The following is a 16878-nucleotide window of genomic DNA, read 5'->3' as shown; positions in this document are numbered from 1 at the left end:
CGGCAGGCAGAGCTGGCAGCAGCACTTTTGATCAGCTGTACCCTCCCGTGAATCTTAGAGTCATACAATCACAGAATTGCTGAGATCAGAAGGGACCTTTAAGACCATCAAGTCCACCCATTACCCTAACCTGACAAAACCACTCCTAAACCATGTCCCTAAGTACCACCTCTACCCTTCTTCTAACCCCCTCCAGGGATGGCGAATCCACCCCCTCCCTGGGCAGCCTCTTCCAATGTTTGATAACCCTTTCAGGGAAAAAATTTTTCCTAATATCCAATCTTCTCCGGTTCCTGACTGCTCTTCCACCATCTGACAAATTAACAGCAATAGGATTTCCTGGCCCATTAGGACAAGAGGGAACGGGCACAAACGTGACCAGAGGCAGTTCCATCTCCACCTGAGGAGGGCCTTCTCTGCTGTGAGGGCGGCAGAGCAGTGGCAGAGGCTGCCCAGAGAGGTGGGGGAGTCTCCCCCTCTGGAGCCATCCCAAACCCGCCTGGACGCCGTCCTGTGCCACTGCTGGAGGTGCCCCTGCTCTGGCGGGGGGGGGGATGGGGGAGCTCCAGAGGGCCCTTCCAGCCCTCACCAGTCTGGGATGCTGGGATTTATAGGAAACACAAGGCGGCAGCAATGGCAGTGAAGTTGCGGAAAGCTGCGCTTGACGATGCTGCTGTCTGTGCCCAGTTTGCCCCGTGCCTCGCTGGAATCATAGAACTGAATCACAGAATTGCTGAGGCTGGAAAGGACCTTAAAGATCATCAAGTCCAAAGCTTGAAAAGCTCACCGTGCTGGAAAGCTCCTACAGCCTGGCCTAAGAGAGTATAAATCATTGCTGCGCTATCTATCTCCGACAACGCTTTCAAGCAAATGGTGGCAGCTGCCTTTGCACAGCCCGGCATCTCCGTCTGTCGCTGGAGACACCACCGGCCCCCTCCTCCGGCACCAGCCGTGTCCATCCCGCGGACAGGGGCTTTCACGGTCCTAACGGCAAAGCTAAGCCATTTTTCCTGACAAGCATTAAGAGATTGCACACCTGCTGTTAAGAGCTCTCCCACTTCATTTGCTAATGTTAAAGCAAAGACCCGAAGAAGCGTTACCTCTGCCCGCAGCTCCTCCCAGGCTGGGCTCCAGCTCCTCCCGGGGCACCCACTCCTCCTGGCACCCCGGCGGTAACGAGGTGGGTCCATCAGGAGCCAAAGCCAAGTTCAAGGAGCAAACGGCTCCCGTTTGCTCTCTCTTGGCCACATGCACATCCGTCTCTCTCATCCATGGCGTGCGATGCACCCGAGCAGCTGCACCTGGAGCAGTTTATAGTATTATAGTGCTCCAGCCCCGCAAACACCGTTCCCTCCTGCCTCCTCCATGTCTCCCTTGGTTAAAGGAAATCCATTGGATTAAGAGGAATCAAAAACGCCCAAATGAATTGACTTTCAGCAGGATTTTTGGGAAGCACTGCTGTTACTGCTGCCTATCGACAGCGGGGGGAAATGTCCCAGCTTTTCAAAACTGATCAAAATCTCTTTAAAAATTATCAAACCTTTCAATTGCCCTGAGATCCAGATCTGAACTTTGATGGCAGTTACCACCATCCTCTGTTTCCAGAATTCAGCACCCGTGCCCCATTAAACTCCATTAAAAGGGATAATTAGCAGGAGACTAACAGTAATTTAGCCAGTTCATTTATCAGAAAGGATAAAGCCAACCTGAAACACGTTAATGTAACGGTCTTAAAACTCGTATTCTGTGCTGTTGTGCAACAAACGTATCGCTAGTGGAAGGGACGCGGACCACTGCGTTAATCAGGATTGCTGGGGTGTAAATAATGTTTTGCTTCATAAAGTCTGGGTAGGACGAACAAATTATTTTGCTCTCATGCTACAGCTGAATTAAGAGCTCAAATGCATAAAAGGGTGTATCTAAGAATCGATAGTGGATCACCGAAGCATTTAATCACTGTTTTACTAATCTCCCCGCACTATCTGAACTCAAACTGACTCCTCACACTACAATCAATGGCGCTAATATACTCATTAACGACGGCTCTTTCGGAGGAATGAAACCATCAGACTTTGAAAAACCAACTGGGGGCAGAGGAGCTGTGAAGAGCACATGGGCTCGTGCTCCGAGGCTTCCCGGGGGAGCAAGAAACTCCCTAAAAATGCCCTTACAGGGATTTCCACGGCAATCTTCTACCGAGGGTAAGCGGCTGCGCCTACACGTGTAACAGCACATCCCCGCGAGGGGACAGCTGATGCGGGGACTGAACCAAGGTCCATGGATCTACAGCCACGGTCCTTTCTGGGGTGAGGCTCCAGACCTGGCGTCAACACTCAGCGCTGCCCACACCGGGGATTTCTCCATGGGCAAAGTGTCTTTGTCTCCCTGTTCTGGTCCTGCTACCTCGCATCGCTCTGTATCTCATGAGGCAGACGTTCCCCATCAGTTCGGGGGCTATGCAAGACCTTTTGGGGCAGCTGTTGCCTCTTCATCCCGCACAGCCTCTTATTTATACTCCTCACCAGCAGTTGAAGAGTTTGGCGCATCCTCCTGCCAGGCTTCCCCGCATGACTATCTCAGCTCTGACCTGCACATCTGACACTCCTGTCCCGAGACTCATTTCTCCTAAGTCTGTCAGTTCGGCTGCGATAGCTTCTGCTCGGCATCTACAGGCTCCAGACAGTCTCTCCCCAAAGGATTTTCTGAAAGACATTGAATTTCTGACCAGGGTTTCGTCAGGCTGCCTGGAAAAGGATGTTGCTCAAAACTACTCAAAGATAGCATTTTCTTATTTTTTTATGCAATTATTGAACAAATATCAGAATGCAAAATTGCCCCTGGGATTAGAAAATGGAATTAAATCTTCCAACAAACATGAGAAAATGGATACCGACGTCTCTATTAGCAACAAAATGTTTCATGCTTAGAAACCGGTAATCTAACACCCCTCCGGGGAATTCAGAATGGTGAGAAAAAATGGTCCAAGACAGCATTAGAAAGAAAACACATACGTTCAAGTGAGACACAAACTGGGTGTGGGGTGGGGAGGAGGGCGTCCTTCTGTCGGTCCCACCTTGGTGCCTTCATGGGCAGTTCAGGAGGTGGAAAGCAATGGCCCAGACCCTCTGTGGCTCCCAGCCATGCTGAGCCTGGCATAATCGAGCACAACAGGTCCACCCCATGCTGGGGGTATCCTCCAAGCCGCTGGTGTGGTCACTAAGCTGTATTGACCCCTGCAAGCAGCAAGAAGGGCAGAGCTGGGACACGTGGTGTGGTTGAGCTTCTCCCACAAGCACCAAGCTCCAGCCTGTCTTGGAGGGCTCACAGATGGTGTGGTTCAGACCAGCTCTTCAGCAGCACTGGTTTACACCAGCTGGGCAAACTGGTGGCCGCACACCACACACAACACAATGACAAAACACCCCCATTTCGCCCAAGCAATACAAGAACTGTCCCAACGCACACAGGAACGTCTCTGTCACAGACATGGCTTAGTGGTGGACTTGGTAATGTTAGGTTAACGGTTGGTCTCGATGATCTTAAGGTTCTTTTCCAACCTAAATGATTCTATGATTCTGTGATCTCCAGCGTGCTGCTTTCCTACCGGACATGGGATTTTCCCTGGGCTCCCTTCTCAAGCCACAACCTGGGAAACAACCAACTCCAGCTGTAACAGCCCAAGAGCTGAAAACAGCATCATCAACCAAGTTACATCACACAGTCCATAAAAAGGAGCACCATTCGGCATGGGGTGAAGTACGGACCTGCAGCCACACCTGGGGGCAGTTATGGTTGAGCAGAAGGGAAAAGTTGGCACTGGAAGTTTGGTGTGTCCCCAGCTTTGTCGTCTTGTAACACCAACGTTGTCATCTTAAGAAGGAACCACCTGGCCAAAATTCCCCTTTGAATTTACTGTCCAGAAGAATCAACAAATGACATCTCGGTTGCAGAAGTCATTTGCGCAGCTCCTATGCTGGATTTTAATCATGGTGCAATTCTCAAAGATTATATACAACCCAAAAGCACTCATACGCAACCTACAAGATGCATTCCCTTCCCCTCCTCCTCCCGAGAGCACTGTTTGTTTAGAATGGCTTAGTCCATTCTCTTCTTCTATTCTGCACGTAATGGCTTTTGAACCTCAGAGAGGGCAGAAAACCCTGTTGCTTCCCCATGCAGTTAAATACTATGCAGCCACATTACTGAAGAACACCTACAAAATAGGCCGCTAAAATAAACTCCTGTTTGAACTCTTCCTGTGATATTTTTCCGAGAGCTCTGAACACGTTGCCCTTCTTCCCACACAGCACTGAAGCACCTACTTCACTTTGACCAGGTAAACACTCTTCCTGGAGTCAAAAGGACTAATCATGTGCTTAAAATTATGTATTTGCCTGAAGTACCTAGTTGAATCCAAGCTTTTATATTTAAAAGTTGCACAGTATAAATTGGAAACATTATTCCTGGGTGAACCTTATACACACGTTGGCAGATATATTCCAAAATTATCTAAGAAATGAAACTATTTATTGTTAATAGAACATGTCCAATTCCAGCAGACCGCTTTGAAAATCTAAAATAAAAAATGTGCACAATATACTATATATGAATATGGACACCCCATGCACACTATGTGCATTCCTCATGTATACAAAATAGCAGAGCAGAAATGCTTTAAACATAAATTGAGAATATATGAGATAAGATTTTAATTGTGGTTTTAATAACAGCAAACTGCTGGAGCTACTTGCTTATTATTAGTCTTGAAAAGTGCATGAAAATACTATTTTAACCTTTCATCTGTAACATAGTCTTTGCTAATAAAATTATCCCAGAGTCACCCAAGCACGTAGCTGGTGTCAACTACTTAATATGCAGAATAATTTACATGCCACTTACATCTAGCAAAGAAATACCCAGCTAATTTCAGGCACTTTCATGCCGGTCCTTAAGCTGGTGCAGCCACACAACGAACACGGTCGAGCCCCGCGTCTCCTCTTCAAATCCTGCCCTTCTGCAAGAAAATCACCCCATCCACTGCTCCACTGACCCACCCCTTGGCACAGCCACCGTCACTGCCCACGGCACCGCGAGCGCTGAAACGAGCTCTGCCACACGCGCTGGGTCTTTGCAAGCGCAAAACACACCGAACCACGCTAATACTCCTACTTCATCTTTCCAAAGCAAAAGTCACCTTGACGAGACAAACATCCCTGTCGCCCTTTCAATCCACCTTCATGCCGCCTGCCACCAGAAACGAACTCACTGGTACTTTATCTGACTTGTTGTTGGCGAACAACCCATGGAAGTCAACAGAAAGACTCTTGATAACAGATTTATTTCCATCAGGTATGAAAATTCTCAATATTCCCAGTCAAATACAGGCAATGCCAGGAGGGATCTTTCCCAAAAGACCACACTTGCTCCTCCCACTCAGTGACATGCAAGCAATAATCGATTATAAAGAACATATAAACAGCGACAAAAAAAACATGGAAGGTGCTGGACATCCAAAAACTTATCTGCCAAAAGCGTCTTTCACTACCTGCAGAATAAGGCTCCTGCTTCTCGCTGTGAATGAACTCTTTTCGCTCGTATTTGGCTCTGATCCACTGTTCCCGCAGCAGTCTGGAAAAAAAAAAACAAAAACAAACAGAGAAAAGGAAACATGGTCTAAGATACACTACGGACCAGTCCAGAATCATTAATTCTTCAATAAAAATACAAGTGTGATTTAAGAGTCTTCCAAAAATTGCATTGTACAGTCTGGAGTCAACGGTTTCTTCTGTTTACTGTTGGACAACAATAAATCGTTTCCTTGTACATCCAATTTTATTGGAAACTTATTTAATAAAATTTACAGATTTAGCATAATAGCCCTGTCCCAGCCACGCAATCAGCCTCTGTACAAAATTCCCTCAGTATATGAATGATTTTAAACCTAATTTCCTCAGACTATGTTCTTCAGTAAATGGGATCAGTAAACAAAAAAACCCAACAAACTGCATTCAAAAGAAAAATCTTTGCCCTGAAGCTACCAATATGGAAGCAGACATTGCGCATGCCACGTGTGATCCACGCACACGATGGTCAGAGCTGCAGAGATACTGTTCCCTTGTCACGCGTGGACGGCTGCTGAAAGAAATTGTGATGTGCCGGGTTAAAATGATACTTGTGACAACGAGGGGAAGCCCAGCTCAAGGATGGGTGACACCTGTGACTCGGTGAACACGGAGCTCGCTGCAGGGTGTCGTACGTCTCCCAAATTAGGAACAACGGGAATTCAAGTGAGAGGTGACCTCTTCAAAATGAAAGGGACCTGGGACAGTCATATCCCCAGCCGTAGCCAACCTCTAGGAAGGAACTGGGATGTGAAAAGTGAAAAAGCCTCAAAAAGATGAGGAGAACGTGGGTGGGTGAGAACGCGAGGGCTGAGCCCTGTGGAACACAGGACCCAACCACCGGAGGGTGGCGAGGACCCACCTGGCCGAGCTCTTCCAAACACAGCCCGTACTGCGGAGTCTAAGAAAGAAATCCATGACGCACGGCAGGAAACACGCCTATTACAAAGTCCTTTACTTCTCATGTTGAAAACGATACCGATGATTTATACACCAAGACTTTAACTTCCAAAAAGCAAAAAAACCCCAAAGATTATAAATACTTTTTTGCTATTTTATTTTGGCACGAGTGCTGGAATTAATGAAGTAGTTTAGATCTAGAAAACGCTAGAAATCGCTTCAAACCATTTTTAACCGCACTTTTTTCTTAATTGCCCTGGAACCTTAAATAGCCCAAGCAGGCAGAAATCACACGCAGAAATAACAGCGTGTGTCACCCCAGCTCCACCGCAGACATTTCAAAGTGGCCTACACTGATGACAGTAAAAGATCCCCGCCGCGTTGGGCGTGCTCTGTAAAACCCATCACCTTTCAACACACCAACCTCTCCACCAAGGAAAAATGTTGATGTGCTGAATTATCCTTTCTTTTTTTTTTTTGCTGACTGTGCATATGTAATGCTATCTTTTCAGCAGAGACACTCTGGAAATGCTCAAAGACAAGCCTACTAACGTTGCTTATGAAAAATCACCTGCGGCTACAGCAAACACATTCATACGATCTGCAAGACACTATTCAACGAGAACTGTGGCTGTAATTGGTTTCCTGGCAGTAAAGGAGGAAATAATTACATATATTTTGTCCCACCCATTGTTTCACCTCCTTGGTTGGGCACCAGCCTTCCCCCACAGGGCTCATGGAGCACCATAGCTTCTCTATACCCAAAACTCAACTGCGAGCTTCTGCTGTGACACAAATAATGCACCAACTCTGCCTTTCCCCGTTTCGTTCTTGTTTTCATGACTGATCTTTAGCTGTTATGCACACATCTGCAAGTTTGACCATGAACTCTGAAGATGAGCATCCATCTCCCTCCTGCTGTCCCCCTGTGCTGCGCTCTGGTTTGGGTACAGCCCATCTTCAGCTCATCTCAGGAGGTTCACATGTGTTTTGTAGAGGTGTTCAAGGGGGCTCTTCTGGGTTGGGCAGGATGCACTTTCTGGATCTGTTACCCACAACACAGTAGCCTGCAAACGTAGAAGACCGATGACCCAACAGGAGGATTTAACCGCCTCTTTCTATATTTCCAAAGCTACCAAAATTTAATCATAAAACCAACACAAATACTTAAATTTATTACCCTTCTTGCAATTTTTCCAGCCCGGCTGCTGCAGACAGCTTGTTATCACCGTAGCCAAACTTGGACCTTTTCAACAAGACAATTGGGGATTTATGTAGAAGGAAGAAAATTCCCACCGCCGGGGGCTCCCTCCGGCTGACTGCAGTGGATGGAGCAGGAGCTGCAGCTGTTGAAGCCTCTGGAGCGAAGCCTTCCCGTACGGATGCTTAAATACAGTATAAATTAAGGTTCATGTGCAGCAGTGGGAAAACACTCTGGCTGTATAATGCAAATACTACAGCAGACACACTCCGCTGGTCTCACGCCTTCGGGAACGCCGCTCCGCAGTGACTTATTTCCCGTGATGCCGACGGCAGTGGTGGTTCCATCTCTCCACCGCTTTCGTGCAAGAGAGCGCGAAGCGGGCAGCCGGGAGGCACCCTTGCCCAAAGGAGCATCCTCAGAAGCTGCAAACTGCTCTCCATAACCTCTCTCAGCATTTGGGGCGGACCACGAGTCGCTCTGATGGCAGCTCCAGGGCAGACAGCACTCCAGCCACGCCACTTGCCCGGCTCACAGCAAGCGCTCTTCTGACAGCTCACATGCTCTTCCCCTTTCCTCATCATCACAAACCCAGGCTCTTTCAGCAATAATTTCCCAAAAACCCAGACCCGCCGAGAGCAGCCTACGGTTAAGAACAGCTCAGTGCAAGACGGGTAGCTGCAGCTTCTGCTCCAGTGGTTATTTATAGAAAGCAGAACAACTCCAGCAAAAGAAACCAAAACAAAAACCTAACGAGGACAGCGAGGAGTCCAGCATCTCCCTTCAACGCAGCAGAGAAGTTGAGCAGAAGTTGACCATGTGCTCACTCTTACGGACTGGAGGCAATAAAAAGCTGCTTTTGATTCTGGCATCAAACCTTAGTTTCACTGGCACAGCTGGGATGAATTTAAACAGGAGCAGGAATTGGTCCTGGTATCTATGGGATCTGAGAGCAACTGGAGGGCAGGGACCACCCTGAGGTCCCTCAAGCCATACAGTCTTCTCCACCCTTTCCAGTGGACTTCTGACCTGATCTCCATTTCATTTTAAGTATGCCTCCAGGGGTGGTTTAAACATCTGTTGCCGGGTTTTAGTTGAAATATATTTTTCCTGAGGTGATTGTAATAAAAATAAATAAAAATAAGAGCGGACATCACATGCCGAATACAGGACCCTCCGTCCAAACCCCACTTTGATTTCGACAGGAGTTCTGTGAACAGAAAGGACTGTAGCAACAGCCTCGTGGTATTTTACTGCATTTCTGGTGATGGGATAATGTAGCAAATACGCCATTTGTGTTTGTTAGAAAAATATAAGTGCATCATTCCTCAACTGAGGAGATGCACAGCTTTCGGGATCAACTCCAAAAGCCTTAACAGCCCACCTAAAGTCTGGCAGGCTGCTGGTTATAGGGAATGTGTCATTTTTTGGCAATTAGAACAGAAAGGTCTTTGTAATTATCAAGATAAAAACCTGGGAGCGAAGAAAAAAAAAAAAAGAAAAAAACAACCCCAAACCACACACCAAAAACCAAAACCCTATGGAAAAAAACACATTTCCAGCAGAATAAGAGAAAATTCATCCCCCGACTGGAACAGGATTGGGCTGCACTGGGGAGGCGGCAGGTCCAGAGGTCGACAAAGCCCCGCCAACACCAAGAGGGCCAAATTTCATTTTAGGTACTTGTTTGCCGGTCTGGCCACCCACGTGAAAACAAGCACTCTCTGTCGAAGGGCCAGAAGGAAGGGTTCAGAAGAAGCCAGAGGAGCAGTTTTATCTTGGTCCCACAAACTCAGAGCCTTCTGCCCACAGCCAAAAACCACCACGGGAAAAGCTGTTCAGGCAGTTTAATCTCAAACTGTGGCCGCGTGGCTTCATTGCGCTCTGTGGAGGAGTGCTGGCCAGCCCAATTTATAGTCTTCGATTTATTTTTACCCAAGCACCGCAGCTGGGCTGGCTTTCTGAGGACGCGCTACGGGGCACACACCACAGATGCTGCACGGCTGCTATGGCTTTGTGGAGACGTACGAGAGACAAGAAGCCCCAGCCAGAGGTGAAAGTGGCCCAAAAGACATCAAACACCGACCGCTACCACCCTCTGATTGCATCTTTGTGAGCCACCATCGAGTCCAACAGAGACAAAAGAAATGAATGCTATCCAGGAACGCCATTTCCAAACCCCAAATTTGTAGCTTCTGGAACTTGTCAGAGGTTTTTCCAGCAAAAACCAATCTGCTTTCCACAGGCAGCTCTGTGGATGCAGCTATGCCAAGTTTCTGTCAAACAACTGTTTTAATGAAATTTTAAGTCCGAAGTCCAAATTTTCGCTCAGACTGCGAGGAGAGCCACTGCAGCGTAGACTAAAAGCCTGTCTAGCTTCACACTCTGCCTCCGCATCTTTTTCTATCGGGTAAGTCCTCGCTGCGAGGACCTGCTTTTAAATGGCTTTGTGGAGGCATGAGAGCGCCGGGGGGCTTCTCCCAGGCGCTGCGGGCTTGCAGAGCCCCGGGAACCATGTGCCATCCACCCCCGCCAAGAGCAGCGGCCAGCAGCAAGCGTCTGGAGGGGAGCAAAGAGACAGGGGTTTCGGCTGTCACGGCATAGAAATCTTGCGTTACGGATTTGAAGAAGTTAAAGCTGAATTTGAGTATGCAAAAATCATAACATGCTCAATTAAAATGCTAACTGGTTCCTTTTCTGTTTGGCTGTTTTACATGCATGGTCCAGTTCACTACAACGCTATTTTTCGGAATGGTTAAACACAGATTAAAAACATGCAGGAAACAGCCTGTGTCGGTACTATCTTAACCTTGTAGCAATTTGCTTTGGAAATTAAAGGAATCGATACGAATTAGCAGGCTTACGAGCTAACAACAAAGAGAAAATGAGCAACAAGCAGAGAAGACCCCGCGGCCGACCGGGACTGAAGGAGCGGGCAGATCTCCAGCACTCGGCTGTCGGCGGAGCGATGCTCAGGCAGAGACTCCCGGAGGCCGAGTGCCCAGTTTGAGCCACCACAGGAGGCTCCACCACTCGGGAACCGATGAGCAGCCACTCCGAGAGGCCACCCTGCAGCTCCTCAAGCTTTACACCCAAGACACCAGGCGCTTTTGAAAGCCATGGATGTAAAATCTGAAGACCTTTATTAATAAGTAGGAGCCTGAGCAAAACACTCAATTTACATTAAGCTTTAGAGATGTTTATCTATAAAGTACCAGGAAAAGGAGGTGACAGACGAGGAGGAGATCAGGTGAGAATTCTGCATCCTTGGCCATCGTTATGCCCCGTGGGCGGGAGGGGAGGGGGCCCGACTGACCTTCAGACACTACATGGAGGTGGTGGGCTTGGTAGATCCTCTACCAAATGAGCCAAACTTTAAACAATAAAGTAAGGAAAAAAAAAAAATTCCAGGGATTTACAACGCAATTTTCTCTCTGCACATTTTAATCATACCATGATAAAATGAGCCACTTCTGCTAATAACTCTTCTTCTTCAGATGACTACATAGATGACTCCTCAAGATGTGAGCCTCACGGGGATACATCCTCTCTCTGACTGATGTCTCATCTCATTCCAGATAAGACAACCACCCAGTACAACCCACGCCATTTCATCCTGCCCCATTTTTCCTACCGAGGTACTCAAATGTGCTGGCAATCAGCATGCTGAAGCGTTCTGCATAAGGAGCAGATGCAGCTCCCACTTATCCAAGCACGGAGAGAGGAGCGGAGCAACGCACGGCAGCTCATACACAGTCCCACAGAACGATGCTCTGTGTTCCCGAACCAAGCAAAAAGGCAACAGAAAATGACGTTAAGTATTGGGCAGAGACATGGATGTACTTCCAGTGCTGCAAAAGCCCAGTAAGAGCTGGTCTCCATCTTCTTCTATCAGTTTCAGCCAAGCATATGGCTGAACAAAGCCTTTTCCCGTTGCTTTCCCTCAGAAGCGACGCTACCCATTGCTCACTGGTGACTCAAAACTCACTGCTTGCAGTGTATCTGCCCCAGAAAAGGCTGTTTTACAGCTCTCAGTCTGCTGCCACGGTGCACAAAGCTGGGCCGTGACCACTCGTGACCATCCAAAGAGGGTTTTTGTGGTTTAAGTTCCTCACCCAAGGCTCTTTGGGCCAACACTGCGGTGGTGTAGGAATATCCCAGGGTCTGGGATTCATTTCAGCCTCAGGGACTCCCCGGTGGTACAGATGTTGGCAGCTCTGCTCACTGCTCCTGATGCACGGGCCAAGTTGCTGGCAGACAGAAGATGAGAGGAGAGGACAGAAGGGGAATTTTTTTTTTTTGGTTGGGTGTTGGGTTTTTTTTGCCTATGCACAGCTGGTAGATTTTCCCAGGGCAATTCCAGAGCACCCCTCCAACTTCTCTAACCTTCGCCAAGCGCCTGACAGAGCCAGGAAGCCACCGTGGGGTTTCTGGAGGACGCAGAAGCCAAATGCAGCAGGGAAACACCACCTCTTCCCCAAGGAGTCAAACACAACATCACAGGCAAGAAGCAAACAGGACAAGCCGGGGCTGCAGCACTTCTTCCCTCTTGCTCGGAACGATGCAATTCTTTGAGCAACCAAAGGAGAGAGAGTTTCCAGAAGTAGCGTTATAAAATTATGAAGCTTCAAATGAACCAACAGCCTGTCCTTGTGACAGCTCCCACAAAGCCTGCCCAGCCGCTGCAGCCGGCCAGCACGGGTTGTCGTGATGAGAAGCACCAAAACCTCTTGCTGCTGCAGGAGGTGGGTCGGCACACAACGGCACGGTGCCAGCGCTGCATGGAGGCGCCATCGCTGGATGGAGGCGCCATCGCTGGATGGAGGCACCATCGCTGGATGGAGGCGCCATTCCTCATGGTGCTACCCAGGGCTGTGCGCTGGGAACAACTCCCGCTACTGCAGTGACCGGACTGCAGCGAGGCAGAGAGAAAGCTAAATATCTACCCCTCTAAACAGCAGCGCTCCCCTGCTCGTTTAGCGCGTATCTGCTGAAAGGCACAGAGAGCCTCTCACTAGAGGAAGAAAAAGACAACCGGGCACATCATCCTCGAAACATTCCCAACACACAACGTACCCACAGCTGCTCACTCCGCAGCAGTGTCGGGAGGAGATCTGTCACTGCAGGAGGTCACATCTATCCCCAACGCTCCCTGTGGACACCCAGCGGTGCCGGTCCGGAGAACACCTACATGAGCAGAGCTCCAGGTGCAGCTCAGAAATTGGGGCATCCAGCCTGAAAATGTCCCAGTGCAAAATAGGCGACCCTCAAACCATTTCTGCAATTGTAGCAACCGTGGAAGCTGCTGCCAGAAGCCATCTTAGATCAAACCTAAGAACTGGGAACACGGCATATATAGATGGGGTTTTTTTCATTTTCAGGCCAGGCAGCACCGCTCACACCTGGGCCTTCCCAGATTTAGCATCCGAGCATCATCGAATAGTGGGTAATGGATGTATTGCCGAGAGACTCCACAGGCACGACAGGTGCTCTCTTGTCTTTCTACAAAGAAATTTTTGCATGATGTGGGAAGGCAATAACTCTTCCTAATAGCTCTTACAAGAAGATTAAAAATATAGATAAAGTCACCACAGGGTCAAACATAGGTACTCGCACCACCTTCAGCATTATTTCAGGTCCGGGGAACACAGCAGAGCCTTCCTACTCCAAGGCTGGTATCTCACGCAGGGAGTGCTACGAACACTCCCAGTACTTCTGGTTTGGGCACCTCTGAACGATGCTTGAATACACCATCGGGCTGCTCAGAGCCTCGCACACTGTTTTCACACCACTGCCACATCGCCAGACCACACCTCTGTCTTCAACCAGTGACACCCAGTTAAAGCAGCAATGTTGGGAGGGATCTCGGGCACCAGCACTCGCCAGTTTGCTAATACTAAAGTACTGGCTCTGGAAATTGTGCCCTCTAGATCCTCTGTGAAGACTGGTTTTACAAAGATACAACCTCCCCGGGGTACTCTGCAGGACTGGACCCTAAAAACCAATTTCAGTTCACCTTCTTGCTCCCTGGATGGTACAGCACGTTCTGCTCGCTCAGCCCTCTCGGTCTACAAAGTCTACCCCAGCTTACTGGGAGGTTTTCTCTGCACCATGTGGAAGAAGATACCTTTTCAATATCTTCACAGAGGAGATTATGTGTGACTTCTGAAAAAAAAAAAAAAGAAAATCCACCACCCTGGCACTAAACGCCAGCATTTTTGCATCATAAGGAATCGGGCATCGCATAGAGCGGATAAGCATAGTACGTTTTGATGCAGAAAGGCAGAGGAAATCGATGGGTAGAAATTGGCATTTCTGTAGCTTTGGAAACTTGGAGGAGTCTGGGGAACAGACAAACTATTGACTTCCCTGCATCATCTCAACTGTACTTATTAAATAAGATCCCACACGTAGTATAAACTCTACCATATGCGTGCAGAAGAACAAAGACTTTCAGGGCCTTTTAGAAATGAAACCTCCTTTGTGGTTAAAAAAAAAAGTATCATGCTAAACCGAAAATATTACAGAGGCTGCAGCTGCACAAACAAATAAATGGTGTTTACCAGCAAAGGTATTTACTTACTGACAGTCAAGAAACGTTGGCTTGTAATAAAACGGTGGCATTTTAGATTCATATTTTGCTTTTGCTACATTGTTTCCATTCGAGGCCATAAACTGTAAAAAGAGAAAAAGCAGAAGGAATTAAAAAATGTTAATGGTGTTTTCCCTTGTCCTCTTTTGCTTCTACAGAGTAATAAAATTATTGGGATGGGGCCTCTGTTTCCCGTGCCGAGAGGCTTCCCCAGGACTGCGCGCAGAAGGGACGCGGTAAAGGCTGTGCCTGCAAATCAGGGCTCAGAAATCAATATTGATTGTTATTGCCAGGGCTCCCACAGCTTAGGACGACACTGGGGACAGGTCCGTCTCCCAGTCACACGTGCACGATCCCCACCGGTCCCCACGGGCGCAGAAGGCAGCACGCGGTGGCATTTCCCACTCACGGGCACGGGAACGAGATGGCTCCCAGGGAACCCAGCGCGGAAATCAGGCAAGCAGAGGGCAAAACCTGACACTAACTTTAAGTCTCCACGTGTTACGGCTCCGGCAAGGTAATACTCTCCGACAACGTGCCCTTTGCTTTGGATCACATCACTCGCTCCAAAAGGACAATTTTATTTTTGCAAAGCCATGCCCGCAACCTCAGAAAGGAGCGTGAAGTATTAAAAATAAACAAACAAACAAACAAACAAATAAATTCTATCTGCCCTGACAGCCCTCCTCTCCTTCAGATCTATAAAAATGGCTACTTGAGAGCACTGCAAACGAAACCACATATTTCCCTATTCATAAATTTTATTTGATGAAAATCCCTTTAAGTGTAAAAAGCCCATCCTCTTCCAGGCAGCCACGCTGAATCTGTTTTGCCTTGTATCAAATGCCAAGCATACAAACGTAACAAGCAGCTAAGCTTTTTCTCCAACCCCCCACCCCCCCCCTTTTTTTTTTTTCCATTATTTTCATTGTTTTGAGCGCCTCAAGTTTACATATTCAAGCCACTCTCAAAAAAAAAAATAAAATAATCAGGGAAGGGAAAAACCATGCGACACAAAGGCCTATTTTCCTCATCAAACACATGACTCCACGAGCTGTGGCTTTCAGAAAAACCCCAAATCTACAACATCCAAGATAAGGATCAATGACTGGGCGGGTTCTTCGTGCCTTTAAAGACAGCAAGAGTCAGAGCAGATAGGTTTCCCGGGTAGGCTTGCCTTTAGCAACATCACCCAAATCTGGGCAGGTGTGTGGCATAAACAGGCGGAATTTATACTGTGAGGGTTCGGTTCTTCAAGATGTGAGTTTAAGAGTCTTCAACGCTATGGGGAACAAAGCCAGAAACAGCTGAGCTGGGCAGGGGTGGCAGACTGGAGTCCAGCCTACCGTCTAGGCTAGAGGTAACGCGAGAAACAGAAGGCAACTCATTTAAAATGAGTAATTTCTACATACTCTATTTAATTGATATTTTTATAGGTGTGGGGGAAACCCTCACAACTTCTTCATGAAATGGCGATTCCATTTTTCCATCAGCATCGTGGACCTCATTCCCACGCTCAGGAATTATCTAGACATGCTTTCTGAAATCATGTTTGCTGCGGCATCTTTAGAGACGACTCCGGTTTACATCTTTGCTGGTAAAATGCCACGACCCAAACTCACTGGTACTTGTCCAGACGCACGTACCTCCACTTGAGCATCGTCCCAGTCATCCAGACGGACCGACTTCACTTTGCTGACCTGGGGGATATTGCGATGGATTCCTGAACAATTCAAGCAGATGAAGATCCCTAGGCTGTGCGATGCCCAGTCCGGGTCTGAAAACAGGAAAGAAAGAGAATTGCAGTCGGCTGCTCTGTCGGGCACAGGCAGGAGAGACGGGGCAGGACAGAGGAGTCCGAATTCCCTCATTTTAACGGCATCAAATAAACACACAAGCAAAACACAGAGATGTCTTCATTTATTTTGACAGTTATACCAATTGCACTAACAATTAACATATTTGCAATCTCAAGTGCAGCAGTTATTCACAAAAACCCAATATCACAGAATCATAGAATGGTTTGGGTTGGAAGGGACCCTGAAGATCATCCAGTGCCACCCCCTGCCCTGGGCAGGGACACCTCCCACCAGCCCAGACCGAGACCTCCAGAACTCACTCCACATTCCCTCAGAGAGAAGAGGTGAACGTCCATCTTTCATCAGCAAATCCCACCCAAGCCCTGGGTGGAACAGAAATCCCACAATTAAAACAAACAGCTCACGGGAAACCGTTATGCTGCTCCCTTGCGCTTTATTTTTGGTTTGTTGTTTTGGTTTGGTTTGGTTTGGTTTTTATACAATGGGAGTGCTCCAGAGAGCCTCTCCCCCCTCGGCCACGGCCGCCCAGCAGCTCGGCGCTCCGTGCCAGGCGGTTTCCAGCCTTTGCCTTAATGGAAAACCGCTGCCAGTGGCAGCTCTGTACTTTCTCTGAGCAAAACCACGCGCTGTTTACAGCCCCGAGCTGACGTCTCGCACAAAGCACTTTCAACACAACTCCTTCGCCGCCCAATTCCTCCTCGGGAGAGGCACTGCCCGAAGCGGGGTGGGGGGGGGGAGACAGAG

At 48.2% G+C, this 16878-nt stretch overlaps 1 protein-coding gene across 1 annotated transcript in view; it reads right to left on the bottom strand.

Moving 5' to 3' along the window:
- ADAP1 (ArfGAP with dual PH domains 1) overlaps positions 1-16113 on the bottom strand; it is a 47291-nt gene extending 31178 nt beyond the window's left edge. Inside the window, exons 1-3 of the mRNA XM_009885798.1 lie at positions 15961-16113; positions 14306-14397; positions 5546-5628 (exon numbers count right to left, since the gene is read on the bottom strand). Of these exons, the coding sequence (XP_009884100.1) occupies positions 5546-5628; positions 14306-14394 (172 nt within the window). The 5' untranslated portion in view covers positions 14395-14397; positions 15961-16113. The remainder of the gene's footprint in view (positions 1-5545; positions 5629-14305; positions 14398-15960) is intronic.
- Positions 16114-16878: the final 765 nt, after the last annotated feature.

Source organism: Charadrius vociferus, unplaced genomic scaffold, assembly GCF_000708025.1.
Source record: "Charadrius vociferus isolate BGI_N301 unplaced genomic scaffold, ASM70802v2 scaffold430, whole genome shotgun sequence".
Taxonomy (NCBI): domain Eukaryota; kingdom Metazoa; phylum Chordata; class Aves; order Charadriiformes; family Charadriidae; genus Charadrius; species Charadrius vociferus.
Note: the sequence above shows the minus strand (reverse complement) of the source record. Positions and strands in the feature narration are given on the sequence as shown.